The following is a 27,115-nucleotide window of genomic DNA, read 5'->3' on the forward strand; positions in this document are numbered from 1 at the left end:
CTCTCATAACTAATTATAGCAGCTGTGTTTGGAAACATGTCACTTATGTTACTCAGAACTCAGCTTGACCACAGTAGAGCTGAGCTCATCTCTCAGCCCAGTTTAGACTGATAGGTGTGAATCTGCTTCATTCTGATGTCACTTCCTCTTCCTTCTGTAAGCGAGCTGCTGCTTTCAGTTAACAATGAAATGAGTTCAGACTGTTTAATAAACTGATCTGAACCCTAATTTTAATTAAATCAACATCCTTCTGAATTAAATTGTATTTAAATTTCTATGAAAATCAATTAATATACAGTATGAGAGCAGTTTACTTTAACTTCATCAAGTCCTCCTTTCAAATCTTCTCTTTTATTATGGTCAATAATTGTATATATTTGATTTACATTACATTCACAGACAAATATCTGAGGGATTCTTTAGGCTCAAAGAAATACAATGATTAGTAATTAGATAATGACTGAAGTGGAATCCGATTTCAAGAGCCCAAAGAAATGAATCAACAAAAACAAACCTCTGACACTAGTTCATTCTGATTGGCTGCTCACTAAATGTTGCTCCCATTGGTCCTTTGTGTCTGGATGGGCGGGGCTTGAGTCAGACTTTGGGTTATATTGTATTAACACGCAGTGTGAACAAATATCTTTATACTCAAACAAACTTTGTTTTACATTTGCTAATTATTACTGGGCAATAATAATTCCTAACCCGGTAAATCTGCTCTTGTAACCCAGGTATGAGAAAAGGTGAAGTTTGCGGAGATCATTGGTTTATCAAATTAGATTTCTTTAACTAAACACAATCAAGTTGAATTAATATGATCATGAATTAATCATTTTATTATTTTTTCATCTTTGCTTTGCTTCACAGTTTAACATCCTCACATTACCAGCTCATGAAGGGAAATCACCAGATCTGAAAGAAATATCTGAGCAAAGGTGATCCTGACTTCAGTTTCTGCTGGATCTGTTAGTTCAGTTTAAACATAATGAACACATAAACACATATACATTACAGAAATGATAAAAGATCTTCCACTGCTTCACGAGTCTATCATCAATTGTCATGTAATTTTAATCAGGAGAAAAACGATGGTTGTCATTTACCAAAAGTAAATCTTTCTGTCCAATTTGTTCTCATTATTATTCACAGATATTCATATGTAAAGACTACGTATAAGTTTGCATAAACCCTGAAATGTATATTATCTTTGTAGTGACAGCAATCTAAATTTTAAAGACTTATATGAAAACATTTCAAATGCACAGATATTTCTGAATCCTTTGAGGTTTTAGCAATGATCTAATGGAATAGCAGGATGACTTTCTTGTGGTCAGATCAGTTGTGGCAAGAAGTGTTAAACAGTGACGTGAGAGGCTGCTGATGTGTGTGTGTGTGTGTGTGTGTGTGTGTGTGTGTGTGTGTGTGAGAGAGAGAGAGAGAGAGAGAGATGTTGAAGCTTGTGTAGGAGGTGCTGCTGTAGTTTGGCTTGGAGTTTTCCACATTGTTAAGCTGCATCGTAATACTGGAGGACACTGAAATCATATTTTCATACTTCATCATTACACAACATGCAGTTTGTGCTCCATCATCAGTTTGCAGTGGCAGTTATTCTGAAGAGAGGTGTTTCCACCGAGGCTGTTTCCAGCTGTAATTGGTTGTTTAGGTGTCTGAACCGCCAGCAAAGCAAACTAAAAGCTGTAATTAAAACTCAGGCAGCGGTTACGCCACAGTTTTAAAATGCCTACTTGTGTCCCGAGGTGGAAAGGAAAGTGAAACTGAAGAGATAGTTGAAGCTCAAAGTGTTTTTCATCATCAGGAAGCTCAACTACATATCAGGAGTGGAAAAATGAAGAAAAAAGGGGAAGGGGAAGCACTGGAAATACATGAATGTAAATCAGCTTCCTGACTAGATGTTGTTTGTTCATAACTATAAAAGCAAAATAGAAATAGAACAATCATACTTTCATGCATGTAATCATTTCTTTTACAAACTGAGAGTGATTTATTATAACTGTTGTAGTTCAGCGCAGCTCTGTCTCAGTTATGCTGCTGAAAGCTGTTCACACTCACGTTATAACAACCATTAGAGCAGTTACTTTGGTTTTTGAGCAGTAGCACCACTAACATGCCCTAGGGGGCTCACCAGACTACTCTTTCTCTGGATAAAAGGCAGGAAGAAGTAGAGTAGGAGTATTGTTTGGTTGGAGAGAAGCATGGCCTCCTTCTGCTAACCTTATGTATAGAGTCCGGATTGAGATACTGTGGTTTTAAGCTCATCCAAGTAAGTGTTATCATTGTTTTGCTGGGTGACGTTATTTCAAGTAATATGTTTGGTGTTAATGTTAGCCTGTATGTTTTTACTTAGATGGACTCTCATAGATACCTCATCTATGGAGTTATCCTTCTTATTCTACTTGATGCTTCCATCCTATGCTGTACTGTTTCTTAATGGATTCTAATTAGTCATGCCAGTATCATCATTGGATGACTTGAATCAACTGCGATTTGAGATGTTTGAGGCCAAAAGGACACCATTATTGCAATGTAAGCTGAACTGAGTCTTGGATTGACTGAAGCTAGAATATGAAATGAACTACTGAACTTTTTTACTCTTTTCTTGTTTGACAAATCCACTATCGTCATCCGTACCTGTGGTATGGACAATGACCAGATAAGTTTGCTACCATATGTCCTTTTTCACTATATCAACTTAGAAAACATGCATACATCTCTTCAATTGTTGATTCACTGTTTTGATAGTTTTGTGGGACATATTTGATGTAAACATTTATGCAATTACTTGGGTGTTTGTACTTGGTTTGTGTTTCTGAGTCTGGTGAATTCCATAATAGTCAATGAAGCCCTCCGTTATAAATGTATTTGTGATGAGTCCTTCTGAGAGTTCTCAGTTGGAAGGTTACAACGTGGATGACTACTTGTTTTTTTAATAACTTGTTCACTATATGATTTTAAAGATATAAACTCAAAGCCTCAATTCTGTCATTGACATATACAATGAAAGATGATATTAGCCTGTTTGTGTGAGGAAGTGAACGACTATGTTACCTCACTGACACGTCACACTAGGCTCAAATACAAAGCGCAATAATTTCACTGTCCCATATACCCGTAATCCATTTAGTGCAATCCAAAAATTCTGCGTTGATGTCGTCAAATGGTTGCACTCAGTGAGATCCTGACACTTTTTACTGCGACACAACTCAGAAAACACAACTGAAGACAATTAAATACTGATACGATACCAAATTGTGTGGTTTTTGGATGTAATTTTCAGTCGGAGAGCAACAAGAGAAGCAATATAATACTTCACTGATTTCCTAGCGATAAGAAGAGGAGAAAAGAATGGGAAGATGCATAAACGTAGAGATAAAACGTTTTAAAGACTGATTTTTTTCTCTCCACTTCAGCCCTGATGCCTTTGAGGTTTTTAGTGGACCACAGCTACTGAAACAGCTTACAAATGGCTGAGATGAGAAACTCTATGCCACCCTGTTATAATGTAAATATGCCAAAGCTAATCGTGATGCTGCGGCTGCTGGATGAGTTTCTCAGCGTGGATTTCCCTCGAGATCCAGGGAGTTTAGACTCCTTGTGGGGAAAATCGATGGTACGGCATTTGGTTTAAGCCTATACTTATATCCTTCACCACCTGTAAGCTCTTTCAACAGCTGTAGTCATCGTATCAGTTAATAGAAACAGTTTAGATGGCATTTTCCTTTCATCTTGACTAAGAATAACACATTTAGTGTTTACAGCGGTAATCAAGAAAAACCTGCATCACTGCTGTTCCTTACGCGCCACCTGCTGACAGAGAGTGAATTTACATTTTCATTCAGCCTGTCTGCTGTTTGCTTTGTTTTATGTAGCCTAATTCCACAAATCTAAAGTCAGACCATTCTGTTTTTGCTTTGGGTTTTGAAATTATACAGTCTAATTTAAATCAAAATAGAGTTTAACCCTCCTGTTACCCTCAAATCTGAAAACATCTGTTACCCACTGGGGTCATTTTGACCCCAGTAATTTAAACCTCAAGAATATGATTATTTTTTTAATTTTATTTTTTTACAAAGGTTTGTGTCTCAGGTAATTTATGTCTTTGTTGACTACTTAAATAGCCTTTTAAGTTGACATACGCAGCGTCTAGTTCCCTTTGGAGAACCATGGTTACATAGGTAACCTGGGACGTTCCCCTTCAGGAACTCGAGCTGGATCCAAAATGCTATGGGAACGAGAATGCCCAGCCGCCAGACTTGCAAGTCCCTGCCTAGTGTGTATACAAGGAGCACAGCTAAGGCAAGATAAAGAAGAGCCATAAGTGGCTCGCAGATCCAAACCATAAAATCTGATGAATGTGAGGGGCGTCCAAGACAAGAAGGCCTGACAAGACAAGAAGACCTGACAAGAAGACCTGACAAGAAGGCCTTGGAGGCTGCCATACTTTGTGACTCCAAATGGTGTGGGGAGATCAGAGGACTCAAGGTTTTAGGATAGCATCCTGATCAACCACTTCTTCTGGCCGGAGGCCTCAGCCTCAGTGCACTGCAGAGGAAACATGTAACCAGAGGGTGTCTGCCCACTGAATGGCCACCAAGAGGGGCACGGTAGACTGTAATGGCCCCCACATAGACCCTCAGGGTGGAGTGGGTCAAACCTGCAGAGAGAAGGGCCTGCAGGAACTCCAGAACTGTCCCAACTGGGCAAATAACTGGGTCGTGCTGGCATTCTTCGCACCAGGAGGTGAAAGGTTTCCACCTCAAGGTGTACAGTTTCCTCATGGAGGGAGTTCTGGATTGAAGGATGATCTCAGCAACCTCGGTTGAGAGACCAAAAGCTACAGGATGTGCCCCCTCAGGGGCATATTGCATTTTGCCCTTCCAGTGTCAGCATTCCAAAGGCTTGCTGTTGCTTCTCCTTTTGCCTTGTAGACTCCTGCCAAAATAAGCAACCCAATGTAGGCTTTCAAGTCAGTCACATCAAATTCTTTCCAACCATCCCCATACACACACCTACCCTCTAAGTTTGTCATTTCAAGTACATTCTTTTCAATTGATGGTGTGGTGAAAAGATGAAATGCTGATTTTATATCTTGGACATGGCTGACAGTATATCTAGTGGCCCATGGAACCATTTTGATGACATTAGCGGCACTAACACAAATATTGAATGGGGTCAAATTGACCCCAAAGTTAATAGGAGGGTTAATAAAGCAAATAACCATATACTTCATGTACTTATATTGTCTTTACTTCTTCTCTTTTGATTAAAATACATTTAAAAAATCAGTCTTGGATTCTGCCGTAAAGTTAAGATCATTACATCCCTAAATTTATTTTCGAAATGAAGAAATTTGAGGTTTAAATGTTAGTAATGCAGCTGCCTTTGGATGATAAAGTTCTCTAATTTAAATTTCTAGATGAGTTAATGTCAGTTTATTTATTGTGCAACCACCTTATTTCATATGTAATTTGTTTCATGTCATAAAGCTATGAAGTTTCTGTGTGAATGATCGGTGGTGGGATTGACCTATCGGTAAGTCCCTCCCCTCAAACACAAATGAGCCAATGGCAGTTGAGTATCAGTTGCACAGGGAGCAAAACTCGGACATCTGTAGGTTTCAGCCATGGGCATAATATATATGCATATTCATGTCTATGGTTTCAGCGCCATAGAGAAACATTGGAGGATGCAAAGCTCACATTGGTTTGATAATGTTTATGCTACGAAAATGTAAATCAATGTGTCTGTGGTACTAATTCTGATTCCAGATATCCTGAGAGGATAAGCAATGACATTTATTTTATTAAATTTCCTAACCTTAAAAAAAAAAAAAAAAAAAAAAAAACAGAGCAAAAAACAAATTGTTCCTAAGCATTCAACCCCAATCCCAATGAAAAACAATTACTCATTTTACTATATTTTAATATTCTCATACTCCAATTAAGTTAAAGTTTTAATCTGCTCAAGCAAAACATTAATCTTGTGTTTCAGCAAGGTATCTCCGGCTAAAAATAATGTTAAAGTTAGTGTGTCCATGATAACACTGTTCTCACGTGCAATATAGGTTAACAACACCTAAACAAAGGTCTAAATTTCAGTGTCTCTCCATATTAAACTGGTTAAATGTACATTAATTTAATCTTACTCTGCGATACATGAACAGTGTTGATCTGGGATGTCGTGATCTGCGATCATGACGATTGTAAATGGAGACTTCTCTCGCTTGCATTGTGGTGAACCCTGGCTTTGAGTTATCCAGCATATTTATTTTTATATTTTGTATATCCCTCCATGGCATATTTAATTCCCACTTGACTGGTTGCCCTTCTATGTCCAAAATTGTTCAAAAACATTGTGGGAGAAGGCTTTCACACTGACAGGCTGTCATTGTAAGAGAGTGAGCAGCTCAGTTTGTTTGTCCAAGGGGGCAACAGTAACTAAAGAGGGAGGGGGAGGGGCTTATCGATAGGTCAATTGGCTGTGCAAGGGGCACCAGCTAAAATCTTACCTAGAGCACCAAATTGGTCAGGGCCACCTCTGGACAGGGCATAGGATTAATAAAGTGAGTGCACATACTGTAAATTAATGTAATAAACTCATAATTATCCTGGTAGTCTTCAATAAAATCACTTGATGAATAATGAATTTTGAATATTGAATATTGAATATTGAATATTGAATATTGAATATTGAATAATGAATATTGGCTGACCCATTATTTAAATTCTTCACTTGCACAGACAACAATGAAAAGACTGTATCAGTCAAAGCTCATCTTTGGGAAGGGAATAGATACAGGAGACTGTGATAAATGGTGATGAGATGAGAGAAGTGCCCAGGGTGGCATCGATATTATTACAATCATGCTATTCCTAATTGCAACAGATCTTTGTTAATTGCAGTGGAAACTGTGGGCTCAATTTAACACCACCACAAACATTATATATATTTTGTCATAATACTATTAGTGAATAAATATATTTTTGAAAGTGCAACCTAACGAGATATTCCAAGAATGCTGATATTTCACCAGTATTTCATCAATCAATCTGGAACAAAAAAATTCTAGCTGGAATATGTCCATCCATCAATTATGAGCATTTAACGGAAACATGAGGAGCGAGCGGTTGCGATAGCGGATGGAGGAATGACGAATCCACCGGCAGAAGGGAAGATGTGCTGAAGTTTGTGGTGTTAATAAAGGATTCTAGATCTGATGTGTTTTCTCAGGGCTGGAGAGAGAAAAGCAGCACATTATGATCCATGTGTAGAAACACTCGCTTCTTCTGAGATGCTCGTGTTAATAATTTCAATATACTTAAAAAACTGTTTCAGAATTCATTCTACAAATGAGTCTTGGATGATGGAAACCTTTTCAGTAACTAACAATTTTGATCACTAATAATTGTATAATTTTATTTCTATTTGACGAAATGCAGACTAAGAGAAAGAAGCGTTTCTCAGTGCTAGTGGTTATGGTTATGGTTAGACAGTTTGTAGAAAACGCAGAAGGACCTGAGCTCAAGACAACACCAGCATCAGTCAACGCTCGGCTCTCGAGGGAAGATTAACCTGTTGAGGTGGAAAGCTCTTTTTTAGCTCTTTGATTCTTCTTTAATTGTGTGATTTTACTTGTTGGTCTATTAACCTTTTATTTAACCCTTTCCACATGCCCAGAGAAACACATATTACACATCAGCTTCCAACGTTTTTTATTTGCAACATAAACATTGCTCATCCTTTTACATTCACAGTCACCTACACCACGAGGCCTTCAAAATGCATCTGGCTTTCATAATATCAAAACAACTTCTACAAATGTCTTTTATAGAATAAATCAAATATTTCATCAATATCTACAGGAGAAATGTGAAGCAACACTTGCTTGCGTACTGGCACAGCGTCACTATATACTCTAGTACATTTAAACACTCAGTCTGTCAGATCAGAAGAAGTAAAGAAATACAGGAGAAGCTGGAGTGTTTAAAGAAAGAGTTGAGATCATATACTGAAGAGAAAGACTGAGAGACAGAGAGAATGTCTGATAATAATCATCTGTGTCTGCTGGGACTGATCTATTTCTCTTCACTTCTCACAGGTAAAGAAATCTGTGTTTTCTCTACAAGACACTCAGTGTGATCAGACTGAGAACGATGATCAGTTTATTCTTGTGTTTCATACAGAACATACTGGATTATTCCTGAATGCAATATGTGTTGTTTGTATTAAATGATACAAAAATACCGTATGATCTGAATCTTCTGCTTTTTATGCTGACATTAATATAATTAATAGTATACTGATCAGTCACGTGTTCTTGTGTTTCAACATGTGTTTTTGACATTCTAATTTCTTCAGATGCACCTGTATAAAATAACTCTCAATGTTCTTGTGTTTCAGGTATCAGTGGAGTGAATAAGACTCATGTGTTCATCAGTTCTGGTGAAGATGTCCGTCTGCCCTGTAATAATACTCTTCATGACTGTAAATCAACTACATGGCTCTATAATAACAGATTCAGAGATTCAGCAGCAGTTGAACTGATTAAATTAGGGGAAATTAATAAAGACAAAGACAAAGACACAGAGAGTCATGAGAGACTGAGTCTGGGGTCTGACAGCTCTCTGAACATCAGGAACATCTCAACAGAAGATTATGGATCTTACATCTGCAGACAATATGTGAATTACAGACAACAAGGACCTGATGCTGGTGTTTATCTGCATGTTCTTCATGGTAATTTATGATTATGTGCTCAATTTAAAAAGGGTAAATTCTTGATGTAATGTCTCCTGATGATTGAAGAGTGTGTGATGTGTGTGTTATTCTGTGTTTCAGTCTCATCCTCACACACTGAGATCAGTGCAGGTCTCTCTGTGACTCTCTTCTGTCGGCTGTATTCATATCCTCAAGTCTCTTGTGATGATTCGGGTCGTTCTGAGAGAATTCATCTGTTCTGGGTGAATCAGGCTGGTGTTAAACTGAATATATCAGACTCCAGATATCAGATATCATCCTCATCAGATCACTGTATCATCTCTCTGAATAAAACACTCCTGAATGAAGATCACAACAGAGAGTGGAGATGTGAAGTTACTCAGGGAGATCAAGTCAAGACCTCAGTCACATACACTGTCAAGAGTTCAGGTGAGAAATGAATTTTACTGGGGGAAGGGAAGGATGGCATAAAATACAAGCTATAAATTGCTTTATGTGATCATATGTTGTCAGTGCTATTTCTGAGCATAAAAGGTTCCTAAGGGAAATCTTGAACGATGATAGATGACAGACTCATGAAGCAGTGGAAATTCTCACAGGCTCCATTACATATTTATCATTTCTGTAATGTGAAGCTCAAGTATGATGTGATGATGATGGTCTGTTCCTATGTTCATTATGTTTGAAGAATTGAATTAAATTGACTGACCTACAGAAACCAATAAAACACAAGGAGAACCAAAGCACCACAGCTTCATAATATATGCAAATGGTTTAATCCAAACCCTTCAAACTTGGGCATATTTGTTCTGATACCAGATCACTCTAAATTGTAATGTAGACACATGGATTTTCTGTTAAGCTGCTTTGTAACAATGTGTATTGTGAAAAGATATATACAAATACATATGAATTGAATTAATAGGAACTGCTCTGTATATATATATATATATATAGGGGGTCCAGGGAGCACAGACGTAACATGGCTCATTCCTGAGGGGACTGGACAAGGAGATTTTGGTGGATCATAAACTTCTACTTGGAAGTCTGAATTGTTCAACCACAGGACTAGATTAATAAGCTCGATCAAGGGAAATCACCACCAGGAAGAGTACAACAGATTGTGTCCTCATCCATCCCTAGCAGAAAACAAGCGCCCAGGAACGAGTTGTGATAACCTGATTTGCAAGATATATATTAAAAAAAAAATAAGCAGCGCAACTTTTCCCAACATTGATAATAAACCAGCATTTTAAGCCCTATTCACACGGGACTAGTATTATCTGGGGACCTTGAGTGATTTCACAAGATGGAAAGAAAGATGCTGGCCAAGGCTAAGATATGCCGATTTGCATGAGTCTAATACTATCACAGGTTAGTATTCGGCAAAATATGGTAAGTCATTTGCGGGGGAATTTTTATGTTACACATGACAGACATGACCGATTTGCAGGGAATTAATATCACAAACAACCTGCACTATTATAACAAATGACTGGAGTTCACAGGTAATACTAATCACGTGTGAATGGGGCTTTAGAATGATTTCTGAAGGATCATGTGACAGAAAACTGGAGTAATGATGCTGAAAATACAGTTAGGCATCACAGAAGTTAATTATATTTTAAAGAATATTAAAATAGAAAAACATTATTTTAAATTAAGTACAATTTAATGATTATTTTTTTCTGTATTTTTAATTTAAAATGCAGGCTTGATGAGCATAAGACACTTTCATAATGCTGCATAAATACCAAAAATGGTAATATAATAAAGTCCTTTCACATCACCATTTCGTCAGCTTACACATAACAGGCCTGTAGGTGGCACTTGGGCTTCATTATTGATGATAGTTTCATGAAATCATAAATGGTGTTCCACACATAAACATAAGGGAGCTGAACACTGATTACCATTATTGTGACTTTTAGCACTGCACGGTATATAGCCCAGTGAGTGTATAAAAGACCTACTGTGTATGTGAAATCTAGCAACTGAACACATATCCCAAAATTCTAACTGAGAGACAGAAAAAGAACATAGTCCATAAGTTGGACTTATTTTAAGATCATAGTTATGCAGCGCCACCTCTTCGGTTGACTGATAAGAACATAAGAAACCCAATCTAGTCTGAAAGTATATTCTCACAGCAGAGGCTTTTGTTTGCTTCATTGTAAAATGTGATTAATTTTTGCTTCAGTCTGTCTTAAGATAATGACACTAAGTTGGCCATATTCATATTTTGCAATTGTATGTAACCAAATATGAACCTCTGAAGTATCCATTATAATGGAATTCAGTTTTTACAGTTACAGACCAAATGCAGTAGAATTTACAATTTACCAGTAATTTATTGTTAAATCTACTGTTTTACTGTAATACTTTACAGAATGTTACTGCACTGTACCATGCACTAAATTAAAATGTTGATTCATTTCATTTGTAGAAACTGACTGTCTTACATTGGCAGACTGTCATGTTAGCTTAGAAACTATAATGTATAATGTGCTAGTAAGTTGTATTTGAGCAAATTATTACTGTGAACTTTATGTGATTTTATTTGAGTCTACTAAATACCCTGCCTTAACCATGTTTTTTTTTTACTCTCTTTTTTTAATATACAATTTTATACATACATTTTTTTATAGACACACTTACATTTTCAAAATTAGACTGCAATAGAATAAATAATAATTAATAAATGAATGGTTCACATTTAATACAAACATTAATTAAAATAAAATGTTTCTTATGAATAATCAAAGAAAAAAAAGAAAACATATTAAGAAGAGCATATATTAATAAGAGAGCGTGCCATGAGGCCACCGAGGTATGGACCTATGTAAATTTTTCATGTAGACAGTTTGCATAAATGTTTAGCATCTGTAGTGTAAGCATAGCATAACTCCGGTAAGAATTGACAGAAGCACAGAGGACAGAGGAAAACAGAACACCGGTCACAAATTAGCACATAATGAAGATTTCTTAAGAAAATGTTGAAGGATTTCAGTATAAGCAAAGAGGACACATGTTTTCCTTTGTTGTAAACAACACTTGGTTCTTGTGAGGCAAGCATATTCTCACCGGAGCTTATGGTATGCCTACGTACTGCATCAGCCGGAATGCCACTCTCTTGACAGAAGTATGACAGTCAGTGGAATCTAGAGATAACAGTTTATAAAGTTTTAAATATGGATATTTTGCTTACACAACCACATTGCTTTACTTCAGAATGCCTTCATTCATCCATTTATTTATTTATTTATTATTTACTTGAATCTTCATTCTCTTTTTTTTCTTTTTTTTTTTTTTTGTGAACTATCCCTGTAAGTCAAAAGTATATCCTTGTTTGTCTGCGTTCCATTCAGTCTCAGAGCATGTCCACACAAACAAACTAGAAATGAAAACTGATGCTTAGCCTACAGCGTAAAGGTCAGATGCAGAAGTATAAATCAGGCTTAAGCAGTCAGTGGTGAGTTACAGCTCTCAAGCATCCACTCACACTGATCAATTCTGTCTCTCTGATAAAATCAAAGAAGAATTTACTATTTATTTAACAAGATCAATTTATTAAAATCATAAAATTTAGATCCTGAAGTCCATTTACCTTAGTTCTTCTATATTTTTTTCCTTTCTTGTTTGTACTTCCTACCTGGCAAGAAATGCATGAGGTATTGCTTTTTTTTAACATTACAGTGTTCACATAACTTTTGTGGACGTTCCCCTATTATTTTAAGAGTGCGGTTAGTTTTCTGTCTTTGTAGTTAAAAATTCCATATAATTTTCTCCTTTAAAACTTTAAAATCATCCAAAGTCGTTGTTTTATCTTTTTAGTAAAAAGCATTTGACATATGCTTTGGACGTTGCCTTTGTAGACTCTGAGTTGGTACTTCCACCTATGTCATGGCTGAGGAAGAAGATGCACAGGCGCATCACAAAGGTTTTTTTTTTTTTTTTTTAAGAAAATTACCAATAATTTTGCTAGATAAGACCTTTATTCCTCAGCTAGGATCATGTAGAACCCTTTGAACCTTCATTGAATCTAAGTTTTTAATCTTTAATCTGCTGGCCACCATAAAAGTCCACTGTATTAAGAAAAATCATGGAACATATTTCTCAAAAAAATTAATTTCTTTGTAACTGAAGAAAGAAAGACATAAACATCTTGGATGATAGGGTGAGTAACTTATGAGGAAAATATGTTTTTGTGTTTGTCATAAAATTATGAATAAATAAAATAACACTGTGTTAATTAAAATAAATAATAATAATATGAGGTATGCCTAATTCTGTAAAAATGCAAAATATACAACAAGGCTGAAGAGGTTTTAACAACAGTTTTATTTAGCACAACCAAGGCTGTTTGTGTTACCCAAGGTTTAAATATAGTAACGTATTTTTTTTTTTTTTTACTATTGAATAAAAACGTTTAATTTTCGTAAGGTGCAGGGTACAGTAAATCCAAGGGTTAAGGTGAGTTTGTCACCTACTAACTGTTGCATATTCTCTATTTTGTTTTACTATGAAGTTTTTCTTTGTTATTTTCCAGTTACCTGTGTAAGTTTTGTAGCCCTTTGTTATTTTATTATGTATAGCTTCACCATATCACAGTGTTGGCAACTCAGCAACAGATTTGCCTTGAAACATTGCTGTGGAACAGAGTCCTCACAGAAGTCGATATATAATATTATATTTGGTTAAATATAAGCTTTGTGCAGCACTTCCTTACATTATGCAAACTCAACAAGTTTTAACCGTTTTTTTTTTTTTTTTTTTTTTTTTTTTTTGGTGAAAACTGCATCAGAGGGGGAGGACTTTTCTGCTCCCTCATATTCTGCAGGGACAACATTGCAAGTACTGCAAAAGATCTCCAGAAATGTGCTGACTCCTGCCCAAAGCGGAAAGAAAAACAGACAGTATACCTTTTACAAATACATTTAGGACATGATTTTGTGTGTGTGTTTACTGTTTATTTTTTTGTATTTTGTATCAGTGGTTGCAAATTAGTTTTTTTCTGCATTTTGCTTTTGTAAAAGATCTGTTATACTGTTATATCAGTTTTTTTTTTTTTAAATAATAAAAATATATCTTTGTTAACTTGTGGTCTTTCGACCTTACATTTAACTATTTAATACAGTTCACTGTTAATAGCTTTAAAACATAGCTATTGTAGCATAACTAAAATGAATGTTACACTTATATGTAACAAGAGGTTATATAACAAGGTCTCACATTAAATTAAAGCCCGCAGATGTTACACTACACGTAACAAAAGGGTAACAAGATGTCACTTTAAATTACAGCCTTTAGATGTTACACTTGCACAGTAGCTTAAAAAAATAAATTAAAATAAAACCTTTGCAGGAAATACATCATCATAATCTTTAAAAAATGTCCATTATACATTGGAAAAGCATTTCTCAAGTGCTTTAAATGGCAACTTTGCCTGTGTCACAGCACACATATCCAACAATATATGTATTTTATAGTCTCTAAATGCTATTCTAGAAAGTTCACATGCAACTGATTTATGTGTGAACAAGAATTGATGTGGAAATCTTCTCAGTAAGAAACCAGTTTTATCAGAAATAATGTAATGTTATTTCTAAGTTTTAACAGCATGTTGGAAACTGCTAAAAGAGAGAAGTGAAACTAACAGAAAGGCACTTGTGTGCAGAAATGAGGTCAGTACGCTGGACTCAGACCATACATGGGTTGAGCTCGTGTGGCTGACACTGAAGAACACTTTTCACACAAATGTGAGACAACACTTCTCCATTACGTACTGGAATATAGTGCAACTCGAGCAGATTTTTTTAACACTCAGTCTGTAGATCAGAGGAAGTGAACAAACACAGGAAGAGCTGATAGTATTCAAAGAAAGAGTTTATCATACAGTATAATGAAGAGAAAGACTGAGAGAAAGAGAAAATGTCTGATGAGTGTCATCTGTGTCTGCTGGGACTGATCTTTCTCTCTTCACTTCTCACAGGTAAAGAAATCTGTGTTTTCTCTTCAAGACACTCAGTGGAATCAGTCTGAGAACGATGATCAGTTTATTCTTGCCCATATTCCCGTTGTGCTCTCAGAGTCTCGTCGTTACACACAGAACACACTGAATTATTCCTGAACATAGTGTTTGAGATTCAAACAGCTCTCTGATAAAAAAACAATAGTTTAATCTGGAGTGTGCTGTTCAGGAAAAAAATATAATGTTTTGAATATTCAGATTTTTATGTTGGTGTGTTTTATGTTTTTATTTATTAATATATAACATTAATTTATTGATATATAACATGATGATCAGATGTTCTTGTGTTTCAGGTGTCAGTGGAGTGGATGATGTTCATGTGTTCATCAGTTCTGGTGAAGATGTCCGTCTGCCCTGTAATAATACTCTTCAGGACTGTACATCAACTACATGGATCTATAATAACAGATTCAGTCATTCAACAGCAGTTGAACTGATTGGTTTAGGGAGAAAGAAGAAAGACACAGAGAGACATGAGAGACTGAGTCTGGGGTCTGACTGCTCTCTGAACATCAGGAACATCTCAACAGAAGATCATGGATCTTACATCTGTCAACAATGGACTGGTGTTGGTGGACCACGACTAAGACCTGATGCTGGTGTTTATCTGCATGTTCTTCATGGTAATTTATGATTGTGTGGTCAATTTAAAAAGGGCAGATTCTTGATTTAATCTCTGATGATGATTGAAGAGTGTGTGATGTGTGTGTTATTCTGTGTTTCAGTCTCATCCTCACACACTGAGATCAGTGCAGGTCTCTCTGTGTCTCTCTTCTGTCGGCTGTATTCATATCCTCGAGTCTCTTGTGATGATTGGATCCGTTCTGAGAGAATTGATCTGTTCTGGGTGAATCAGGCTGGTGTTAAATCAGACTCCAGATATCAGATATCATCCTCATCAGATCAGTGTATGATCTCTCTGAATAAAACACTCCTGAATGAAGATCACAACAGAGAGTGGAGATGTGAAGTTACTGAGAGAGATCAAGTCAAGACCTCAGTCACATACACTGTCAAGAGTTCAGGTGAGAAAACATCTCATTATCAGTTTTAGAGTCTCATAATGTCAGTATCATTAAGAACTGTTAGTGTCACTGAAGCAGAACAAACCGAGGAGCAAAAGCTTCTTTCAGTCTGACAGAAGAAACTCAGAGCTCTGCTGCAAACTAATGAACTGCAGTCGAGCAGTCCAGAACCTGCTGCTGGGAATAATGAAGGGATTGTGACTTGACAGCAAATTTTGTGTACTTCCTGCACAACCGTCTGTGTGTGACATCACCTCCCAATACAAACACACCCCTGGTTTAGTCCCACCCCTGTCACTGATTGACAGGTATCCGTGTCAGGCATCAGAAATTAAAATGCAAAAGGAATTGTGATTCCATTTTTTTGGGCAGGTTACATGCGTGACACAGAGAGAGTGAAAAAGCAGATGCGGTAATTAATACTGTTTTTAATACTGCTCCAGGTGTGTGTTCACGGTGTGTGTGATCACTGCTGTGCACTGTGAATGGGTTAAATGCAGAGCACTCTGAGTATGGGTGACCATACTTGACTGTATGTCCTGTCACTTTCACTTAAAATATGACAGTCTCACTTGTAAGACAAGGTAAATTTCAGTTGCAAATTAACTTTGTGACACAGCCCTGGACACTTTGTGTCTTTTTGCCCCTGTAACCCAGTTTCTTCCGAGTTTGGTTTCAATAGTTCATGGGTGTGTTTAGTTTTCCCTCATCATGTGTTCCGTGTCCCTGTTAATTTAATTATTCATTGCACCTGTTTTTCCCCAGTTATCCTGTCTTTACAAGCCTTGTCCTTTAAGTTGTTTTGTCGGGTCTACAAACCACATACGTGTGTCTTCCTCCATGTTGGAAATACTCTTTCACTTACCCTCGGCTCCGTGTTCCTTCCGTCACATATTGTGACAGAAGACCCAACCTAAAAAAATTAAATTGTGTGTCTCCCCTCCATTTACTTTCTGCCAGAGCAGAAAGGTCGTGCTCTCGAGGAACATAAGAGACAGTTCCTACTGCTAGCTAATGTCACCAGCTACTAGGATGATGCACTCTGTACTTTCTATAATGCCAGCCTGAACACAGAGTGCAGAGCATTGTCATCCGAAGATGGTCCTCGGGAGAAATTCTCTGCCTTTGTGGAATGGACTCACCACTTACTATCTGCCCTGAGGAGGATCTCGCTGGATCCACTACCGACCCAGAGCCCAGCCCACAATCACAAATGACGGAAAGCCAGAGTGTAACCTGTCAGACCAGGTATGAGAGCCAGCGACAGTGCCACCACGAGAGAGCAAGCCACGGACTGTGTGAGTGCGGAGTGGAGCTCCACCACCTGCATCACGGCTGAGGGTGAGCAGAATATGAAATGCCAAAAGGGCCAAAATGAGGAGGTGGATTTTTTTTTGGTGTAGGAATCTGAACTGGAGGACGAACTGCCCCCTCTCCTCTCTTCAACGTCCAGCACTCCTTCATCTTTGGTTTCCTCGTCCAGCCCTAAGGGGGCTTCCTATCTTCCAGTGCCTGTTCCCCAGTGAAGCCCAGGAAGCACTCCAGTGTCGGCTCAAGCTCCGGTGCTCACTCCAATTTCGGCTCCAGTCTCAGAGCTCTCTCCAGTGTCGCCTCCAGCCCCAGAGATTACTCCAGTGCTTGTTCCAATAAAGAATCCTCCAAAATGCCTGCCCTCCCACCTGCTCCTGTCTCCCTCACCTCCGCCTCCAGCCCTCCTCCGTCCTTGGTTTCCTCGTCCAGCCCTGAGGGGGCTTTCTATTCTCCAGTGCCTGTTCTCCAGTTCCCCTCCACCACTGTCGTCTAGCAGCCCCTCTTCTAGCCCACCATCTTTGCGGTGCAAGCTTTGCGAGACTGCCATCCTCCAGGGTCGCTATGGTGGAGTTTCCTTCACCTCCGCCTCCAGCCTCCGAGGCCTGGATTCTGCCTCGGGCCATTGACCTCTTGGCTCCACCATAGCTTCTATCTCCCTCCTCTCCGCCGTGGCCCAGCAGTCCACAAGCTCCACCCGACTCCCCACGACCATCCTACACCTCGGGGTCTCCACTCCTCTGGCTTCGCCTAATCCCTCTGCCCCTCCTGCTCCATCAGGCTCCTTCATCCCCTCAGCTCCACCTCAGTCCTCTTTCGCTCTGGCTCCAAATCTTCATCTTTAGATGTTCCTTACACCTGTTACCCCAATTATCCTGTTTTTATAAGCGTTTTCCTTTTTAGATCAGTTTTGTCGGGTCTACAAACCACATACGTGTGTCTTCTTCAGTGTTCCATGTTGGATATATACCCTGTGTTGGATTAATAAATTCTTCTTTCTCTTATCCTTGGCTCCATGTTTCTTCTGGACAGCATATTGTGACACTTTGCTTGGCAGTCACTGTGCGTTCGCAAAAGTGAAAACACAAACGGTTATGCAAGATTTGAAACTGGGTTTGGATGATGTCAAAATTAATGCGTCAACGTATGAAAAACGTAATTGAAAATAACAATTTTAGCAATTCCTTTTGAAAACATACTACTTTTGTAGAATACATAATTGTAGTTTTGGATGATTAAATTTTTTTTACAAGATATGGTATAGAAAAATACTTCAAAGAAACCACGGTTTTATAGTTTGAAGCATCTGAACTAACATTCATCTTTCACAGCTCAAGCTGATTCAGGGACAGCAGGGATTACTATACAAGGTACCGTCAAATTAACTTTCTCTGTCATTTTACTGAATTGCCTTGTGCCCAGTTTAAATGCATGTAATCACTTAACATAAAAGAGTAGTTTCACTGAAATAAAGCAATGAAAATGAAGTGTTACATTATAGATTTTGAAAGTCAATGATAAGTTATTTTAGACTTTTTGAAGAGTTCCTGTTGAAGATTTATGGTTATAACTGAGCTGAAGAGTAGAGCTCATTGTCTGGTTGTAGATGATGACTGTTGTGTCTGTTGCTTCATGCAGTCAATATAGATGTGTTAATAGCAGTGCAGTGATAAACAGTGTTTTATTTTAGCTGTATATTTCAGCTGTAGTCAGTATAATAAGTTGTTTTGAGGATTGCTGCTTTTAACACTCACATGTTTTAGAATCAAATTAACTATTTATCATTTTATTTGGATCAGCCATCTGTCTATATCTGGTTAAACACAGTAATGCTGATTGTGTCTCTCTGTATCGTCTCTCTCTCAGTGATTATGATTGTTGCCGGCACTTCATTCATTCTTCTCCTTCTTGCTCTGATTCTTTGGCTGATGATGCATAAAAAAAGATCCGGTGAGTTTCTAGAGTTCAGTCCAGAACATCTTACTCAGTATTAAAGAGAGGTAAACTAATGTGTGTATTCTGTAGTACTAGAGTCTTCTGGACTCTTTCAGAAATCACTTGTCATCTGCTTTAGAGACTGTATTGAGTGTTCGTAACTGTTCCCATCTCATTATATTTCAGCTGTCAGAAGAGCAACTGATGACTCTGTGGTGAGTTTTGTAGGTTGATCATGAGCTGTTAGTGTTTCATGAGCTCCACAGAGGTCTGATTCTGAAATATCATACTATTATTACTCACATTAGATCATGACAAGAATATTTCTACTGTTTCTGCTCTAAAGCTCGGCGATAGAAATAAACAGAATGGAAACAGTGACACAATCAAACATTTCCATTCATCCTACTCCTGCTGAACAATATGATTCATCTTCAGTGATTTGTGTATATTTTCATATCTGTGTATATTTGACAGTTACTCTGTCATGTTACGATAGGATCCATCATCCAGAGCTGGGAACAACTCATTGTTTTGTGAGTCACAAGTAAATTTTGAGTCTTTGCATTCAAGTCTAGAGTCAAGACGGACAAGTCCAAGTCGAGATGTAAGTCCTCATCTTTATGCTACAAGTCCTAAACAAGTCATTAGTTCTGTTTTTTTTCCAAATTATCATCTCTGTATTCATTACTACAGTTCATTTCATGTCATTAATAGTCAATAGTAAGTATAATTAAGTATCATAAGAATAAATATATAATAATTAGTGGTGGTTCGTGGAGGAATGAATCACTGCTTGTGAACAAATCGTAGGCCTAAGTGAATTACTAATTTATTTAATGTTCACCGTTTCATTTTTAAATAATTCAGTGATTTTAATGAATCATTTAAGTCAAATTTATAACTTGCCAATATGTAAACCAGATGCTAATTTATCGCCACCTTTTGGCATAGGTCTACTGAACTAGACATAGTTTTGAAGAAGCTGAAAGATAAATATATCCAATAGTTATAATGTATCGGCTACAAATCCTTAATAACAATAAGAATCCATCAGTGAATGGATTTAATAGACGGAAGGAATGAATAAATGTGTTGTAACTATATTATTTTATGTTGATACATAATATATTCCTTTAACAAATATTGATAACAACAAATGATTCAAATGTGATGCTGTCATGGAGAGGAGTGCAAAACGGAAATATAGTTACAGTCATGAGAGTGCACTGTCTAAGTCAAGTCTTGAGTAATGTGACTCAAGTCCACAACTCTGCTGTCATCATAACATCGCGTGTGTGAATATTGGAGACTTACTCTGGTCACGTTACAGTAGTATCGGTCATCGTAACATCGCGTCTGTGAATATTGGAGAGTCACGCTGGTCGCGTTACAGTAGTATCGGTCATCGTAACATCGCGTCTGTGAATATTGGAGAGTCACTCTGGACGCGATACAGTAGTATCGGTCATCGTAACATCGCGTCTGTGAATATTGGAGAGTCACTCTGGACGCGATACAGTAGGATCGGTCATCGTAACATCGCGTCTGTGAATATTGGAGAGTCACTCTGGTCGCGTTACAGTAGGATCGGTCATCGTAACATCGCGTCTGTGAATATTGGAGAGTCACTCTGGTCGCGTTACAGTAGGATCGGTCATCGTAACATCGCGTCTGTGAATATTGGAGAGTTACTCTGGTCGCGTTACAGTAGGATCGGTCATCGTAACATCGCGTGTGTGAATATTGGAGAGTCACTCTGGTCGCGTTACAGTAGGATCGGTCATCGTAACATCGCGTCTGTGAATCTTGGAGAGTCACTCTGGTCGCGTTACAGTAGGATCGGTCATCGTAACTACGCGTCTGTGAATCTTGGAGAGTTACTCTGGTCGCGTTACAGTAGGATCGGTCATCGTAACATCGCGTCTGTGAATCTTGGAGAGTCACTCTGGTCGCGTTACAGTAGGATCGGTCATCGTAACATCGCGTGTGTGTATATTGGAGAGTCACTCTGGTCGCGTTACAGTAGGATCGGTCATCGTAACATCGCGTGTGTGAATATTGGAGAGTCACTCTGGTCGTGTTACAGTAGGATCGGTCATCGTAACATCGCGTGTGTGAATATTGGAGAGTCACTCTGGTCGCGTTACAGTAGGATCGGTCATCGTAACATCGCGTGTGTGAATATTGGAGAGTCACTCTGGTCGCGTTACAGTAGGATCGGTCATCGTAACATCGCGTATGTGAATATTGGAGAGTCACTCTGGTCGCGTTACAGTAGGATCGGTCATCGTAACATCGCGTCTGTGAATATTGGAGAGTCACTCTGGTCGCGTTACAGTAGGATCGGTCATCGTAACATCGCGTGTGTGAATATTGGAGAGTCACTCTGGTCGCGTTACAGTAGGATCGGTCATCGTAACATCGTGTGTGTGAATATTGGAGAGTCACTCTGGTCGCGTTACAGTAGGATCGGTCATCGTAACATCGCGTCTGTGAATATTGGAGAGTCACTCTGGTCGCGTTACAGTAGGATCGGTCATCGTAACATCGCGTCTGTGAAAATTGGAGAGTCACTCTGGTCGCGTTACAGTAGGATCGGTCATCGTAACAACGCGTCTGTGAATATTGGATAGTCACTCTGGTCGCGTTACAGTAGGATCGGTCATCGTAACATCGCGTCTGTGAATATTGGAGAGTCACTCTGGTCGCGTTACAGTAGGATCTGTGATCGTAACATAGCGTCTGTGAATATTGGAGAGTCACTCTGGTCGCGTTACAGAAGTATCGGTCATCGGAACATCGCGTCTGTGAATATTGGAGAGTCACTCTGGTCGCGTTACAGTAGGACCGGTCATCGTAACATCGCGTCTGTGAATATTGGAGAGTCACTCTGGTCGCGTTACAGTAGGACCGGTCATCGTAACATCGCGTCTGTGAATATTGGAGAGTCACTCTGGTCGCGTTACAGTAGGACCAGTCATCGTAACATCGCGTCTGTGAAAATTGGAGAGTCACTCTGGTCGTGTTACAGTAGAATCGGTCATCGTAACATCGCGTCTGTGAATATTGGAGAGTCACTCTGGTCGCGTTTCAGTAGGATCGGTCATCGTAACATCGCGTCTGTGAATATTGGAGAGTCACTCTGGTCGCGTTACAGTAGGATCGGTCATCATAACATCGCGTCTGTGAATATTGGAGAGTCACTCTGTTCGCGTTACAGTAGGATCGGTCATCATAACATCGCGTCTGTGAATCTTGGAGAGTCACTCTGGTCGCGTAACAGTAGGATCGGTCATCATAACATCGCGTCTGTGAATCTTGGAGAGTCACTCTGGTCGCGTTACAGTAGGATCGGTCATCATAACATCGCGTCTGTGAATCTTGGAGAGTCACTCTGATCGCGTCAGAGTAGGATCGGTCATAATAACATCGTGTCTGTGAATATTGTAGAGTCACTCCGGTCGCGTTACAGTAGGATCGGTCATCATAACATCACGTCTGTGAATATTTGAGAGTTACTCTGGTCGCGTTACAGTAGGATCTGTGATCGTAACATCATGTCTATATAATAGATGTTCATTAAACCTGTAGGTGAGATGAACATGACTCTGTTTCTCCTAACTGTTTGTAGCAGCTGTGTGAAATAATGAGTCTGCTTCACACAGTAGTGATGGATGGGCCTTTAACAGCTTGATTTACTGTATTTTCACTGGTGTTTAGGAGCAGACAGATGATGTGACTTATACTGAAGTTACTGCGGTCAGTAAAGACAGAGCCAAGAACAAGGTGAGCAAACACTTCTTGTCCTCTCATGGATGTCCTCCTTCTCTCAGTGTGACCTGTATCTCTCTTATTCTGATATAAATGTGTGGTGAACTGAGCTCAAACCTCATGCTGTAATAACTGTGGGTTGAAACAGTCACTGTGATGTTGATACAGGTTTGCTGTGATGATAAAGTGACTTACGCTTCCATCGGAGGAGCAAAAGCCGGAGATCAGGAAGACTGCAGTCAACTTTACGCTTCTGTGAACAAGAACCATCACAAATCAGGAAAATAATCATAAGATAATCACACCAGCAGAGCAATATGAGCCTTATGTAACTGACTCTTCATGGTTTCAGTCAGTGCCATTATATATACGTTCAATGTTTTTACATGTTAAGAAGCAAGTTATTGGTTATTCTGGTCAGTAAGTGATGTTTTTTTTTACAATATATTTCCGTGTGTCTTTTTTATTAATTTAGACTCTGTTTGCACAAAGTCTAGAAAATAGAGGAGAGTTTAACTCTCTTAGATCTATCTAATATTATCTTGAGTGATTAATTAACTGTCAGCTTGCACTAATTATTGCAAAACTACTGTTGATGATGATGTAAGTGTTTATCATAATATGACAGTAATGATCTTTTGGTGTTTGAACCGTTTGAACAGCTGCTTTCAGCAATACTTGTAAAATTATATTGTATGTGTCACTAAAAAATGTCCACTTAAAGTTTACTTTTGTACACTAGTCCTGGTTTCACAGAGAGCTTAAGTCAGGACTATACTGTTTAAAATTTGTGCAAGTTTAATTAAAATATAGTAAAAAAAAATGCTACAGAGGAAAAAATACTGTAAATAACAGTAAGTTTCTGTACTACATACAGTGGAAAACTGTAAAAGATCTAACCAGATGATTCATGTCATTGTACAGTAAATTATCATAAAACAATGTATAATTTACAGTCAATAACTAAACAGATATCCCCTGACACTCACAGTTGAAAGTATTTTGTTTAAATAATCATGTTTCTTAATAGTTTTTGTAATCATTAATCTACATTAATTGTTTTATGTTATATCTGCTGTTGTTTAATGTATGTTTATTGCATTATTTAAGAGTTGTTTGTGTTACCCTGATGGTGTTTTGTCTGAGGATTGTACTGATTGGAAGGACAGGAAATGGAAAGAGTTCAACAGGAAACACTATTCTGGGAAGAGATGATCAAAGCCAGATGTGATCCGATTCAGTGACGTCTGCATGTGAAAAGAGAATTGGTGAAGTTGATGGTCGATCAGTAGCTGTTGTTGATACTCCAGGACTCTTTCACACATCACTGTCAAATGAACACGTAGCAGAAGAAACTGTGAAATGTGTTTCACTCTCGTCTCCTGGACCTCATGTGTTTGTCATTGTGTTGAGTTTGGGGATATTCACACAGGCTGAGATGAGCACTATAGATCTGATAAAGAAGATCTCTGGTCCAAAAGCTGCTCAGTTCACCATCGTTCTGTTCACTGGAGGAGACGATCTTGAGAATTGGTCCATAGAAGATTATGTGAGACAACATTCTTCAGAACTGAAGAAACTGATCAGTGATTGTGGAGACAGATTCCTGGTTTTCAATAACAGAGAAACAAAAGACAAAATTCAAGTGATTCAACTGTTAAACATGATAGAAGAGGTGAAGAACAGTAATGAGGGTCGATACTTCACTAATGTTTGAGGAGGCTGAGATGTCCACATTAAAAAAAAAAAAATAAACTTTGGACCAACAAAAAAAAAAAAAAAAATGCTGTAATTTTCATTTGGTTGAAACTTTTCATATCAACCAAACTATTTATTCTGGCCAAGATTAAAAATTACACTGAAACAAAGTTAAAATATAGTTTTTTATGGAGACCAAATCATTATTTTTACTTTGGAAAAACTTACTGACTAAACTAAATAAATTGCTGTAATTTTGTTACAAGCAATATTATTACATTAAGTTAAATTTCTGATTCGGTACAAACTATATTTTTCATAACATCTAAATCAATTTATTTTCTTTATTCACAAGATAAAACTTTACTTAAATGTAGGTGAATATATATTTTTGTTGACTTACTATAAATAAAGACAGGAAAATTCTCCTCAAAAGACCTCATTGTTTACTTACATTTAACATTGGTCCCTTCCATTAATCATGGAATATATTTGATTTCCAGATCTAATGCAATAAAACACATCCTGTATCCAAATGTCTGTGATTACTCCAGTACTTAGAGATTGACATTCAGACTGAACACTCTGGATGCCATTTTCTTGGGTTCTACCTCCATGAATATTTTCTTTAATAAAAGGTGTGTTTGAGTTCCCCTGGGTTCTCAAATTTAGAATTTAGATGAGGCTGAACAATGACATGTCATTAAGGTCCTGCACCCCTTCAGTAATATATAATTGGCTGGAGGGGATCCTCATCGTCCTTAAAGACGAACTGTCCTTGTGCTTCTCTGAAGCTCTGCTTCAGCTCCATCCTTCTGAACAACCTAACAAAAGATTATTTTGTTATTAAAGTTATTAAAGTTTATTTTGATGAAATCAGTGACTGATGTGTCTATATGCAAAATATATGAACTAAAATAAATAAATTCTAATTAATTAATTAAGGTCTAGTAATAAGAAAATGTAATGACGTGCAAAGTCCAGCAGATACTTAATGTTAACTCTCCAAATATTTTTTTCATACCAACTTGACACAAGAAGCTGAACTGAGTGTGAATAACACACAACACACATCTTCTGGAAGCTCAAACATTGGCGTAATCAATGAGGTTCATTCTCGTGTGTTATGCAGCACAGAAGAGGTTGGATCTTGTGTGTTATTCAAGTTAGGTTTAGCTTCTGATCAATCTTTACATGCAAGTAATGACTAAATTAAATCTGTTCTTATGAATTAGTTATCTGATATTTTCATGAACTTTCTGAAGCACAAAGACAGACTATTGAAGGAAATCCGACAACATTCTGTCATCAAGAAAGTCTTATGGGTACGGGACAACATGAGGAATTGGAAAAAAGAGTAATTAAGTATAATTTCATTTTGGGGTGAACTAGCCCTTTAAGTGATTAATGCAAAACTCCTGAGCAGATACTCCTTGATTTGATGGTCCACATCTTCCCGAGGTACACCATAGGGTATTTTAGGAGACACTCTCTTTTTAGCTTTTTAGCTCTTTTTTCACCTCAAGGCTCTAAGTGAGAGCACAAACACACACAATGCATTATTATGAAGTCCAATTTTGTATTTTTATCTCATTTTGCATCTTAGCCATGATATAATGATTGTAATGTACTGAAACATTAATATGATTAACAAGTAAATGAGGGGGGAGCAGTTGATTGCTTTTCCCAAAAATATTTGACAACGTAGGATCTGCTGTAAATATTTAAGTTTAGAGATGTACTGAAAAGAGTTTCTGTTCTGGGGGTCGAGCACATATTCTATAGTTTCTACAATATCTACATTTGTAGTACGTCTTTCACTTCCAAGCAGCTGAAAGTGTCCCAGGATCACCAAATGAAGCTGAACAATGATTTGACTTGCAGAGAGTAGATGTTAGTTCTTGCAGAACAGTTGAATCCTCTTGACAGTTAAAATTGTGTAAGTGCTGAGCAATGGTTTGATGTATGAGAGGGACAGAAGCAGTGCTTATTAAACAACTTAAATCATCTGCGTTTAGTGAGAATGGCTGAATATAAAATAACTGTGTCTGTCTTTGTGTCATTTCTCAAATGATCTGGGAGTAGTTTGCTCAAGGATTTTTCATTGCTTCATAAAAGTTTGGACACTATTTGTATCATTATTATAATTATTATCAAAGTAACTATTTTCCATGTTCTAGAGTAATATTAAAGGGATCTGTAAATAACATATGTAAATGGCATAAATACAAGTATGGGATTTGAATAGTGACCCAAAACTTCCTCCATTAATAGATTATGCATTTAAAGAAAGAGATTCATTTCTGCACACTGTTTTTACAGTCACGAGAAACACACATTTTAAAGTGTGTTACAGGAATTAGGAATTTAATGTCTTGTCAGAGAGAGACAAACGTGGTTGGCTTTCTGTTGAACTTCATCCTTCTGCTCTCAGCTTTCTTCATCATTTATTTAGACACGATACACATAGCTTCAAAACGAGTTACTGAGCTCACCTTCCCCTGAGTGAGCGAGAGCGTTCGTAAGAAATCAGGGTTTTTATTTTATTTTATTTTTTTATGTGTTTTAATGTGCACGCACTATAAAATATCTTTGAATATTAGAC

General features: G+C 37.8%; 2 protein-coding genes across 2 annotated transcripts; both read left to right on the forward strand.

The window, feature by feature from the left end:
• Positions 1-5,585: 5,585 nt before the first annotated feature.
• LOC113080968 (uncharacterized) lies at positions 5,586-13,300 on the forward strand. Its single transcript, XM_026253041.1, has 5 exons — positions 5,586-5,631; positions 8,422-8,757; positions 8,860-9,168; positions 12,615-12,679; positions 13,289-13,300. The coding sequence occupies exons 1-5, from the start codon at positions 5,586-5,588 to the stop codon at positions 13,298-13,300; spliced, it is 768 nt and encodes a 255-aa protein (XP_026108826.1).
• Positions 13,301-14,575: 1,275 nt separating this feature from the next.
• Positions 14,576-24,755, forward strand: LOC113080978 (uncharacterized). The gene is made up of 9 exons (XM_026253052.1): positions 14,576-14,731; positions 15,064-15,393; positions 15,496-15,795; positions 18,435-18,473; positions 18,970-19,053; positions 19,225-19,253; positions 19,538-19,645; positions 22,762-22,827; positions 22,981-24,755. Exons 1-9 carry the CDS (start codon positions 14,671-14,673, stop codon positions 23,098-23,100), a joined length of 1,137 nt encoding a protein of 378 aa, XP_026108837.1. The 5' UTR covers positions 14,576-14,670; the 3' UTR covers positions 23,101-24,755.
• The last annotated feature ends 2,360 nt before the right edge of the window (positions 24,756-27,115 follow it).

This window comes from Carassius auratus, unplaced genomic scaffold, assembly GCF_003368295.1.
Source record: "Carassius auratus strain Wakin unplaced genomic scaffold, ASM336829v1 scaf_tig00032671, whole genome shotgun sequence".
NCBI lineage: Eukaryota > Metazoa > Chordata > Actinopteri > Cypriniformes > Cyprinidae > Carassius > Carassius auratus.

What these genes read in the sequence shown, in the direction of transcription:
- LOC113080968 (XM_026253041.1), top strand. Translation starts at nt 5,586, where the DNA reads ATGGCAGTTGAGTATCAGTTGCACAGGGAGCAAAACTCGGACATCT. An exon ending in TTATCTGCATGTTCTTCATG is followed by an intron (nt 8,758 to 8,859) that starts GTAATTTATGAT and finishes TCTGTGTTTCAG; the next exon opens with TCTCATCCTCACACACTGAG. An exon ending in ATACACTGTCAAGAGTTCAG is followed by an intron (nt 9,169 to 12,614) that starts GTGAGAAATGAA and finishes TTGCCTTTGTAG; the next exon opens with ACTCTGAGTTGGTACTTCCA.
- LOC113080978 (XM_026253052.1), top strand. Translation starts at nt 14,671, where the DNA reads ATGTCTGATGAGTGTCATCTGTGTCTGCTGGGACTGATCTTTCTCTCT. An exon ending in AGCAGGGATTACTATACAAG is followed by an intron (nt 18,474 to 18,969) that starts GTACCGTCAAAT and finishes TCTCTCTCTCAG; the next exon opens with TGATTATGATTGTTGCCGGC. An exon ending in GATGCATAAAAAAAGATCCG is followed by an intron (nt 19,054 to 19,224) that starts GTGAGTTTCTAG and finishes ATTATATTTCAG; the next exon opens with CTGTCAGAAGAGCAACTGAT.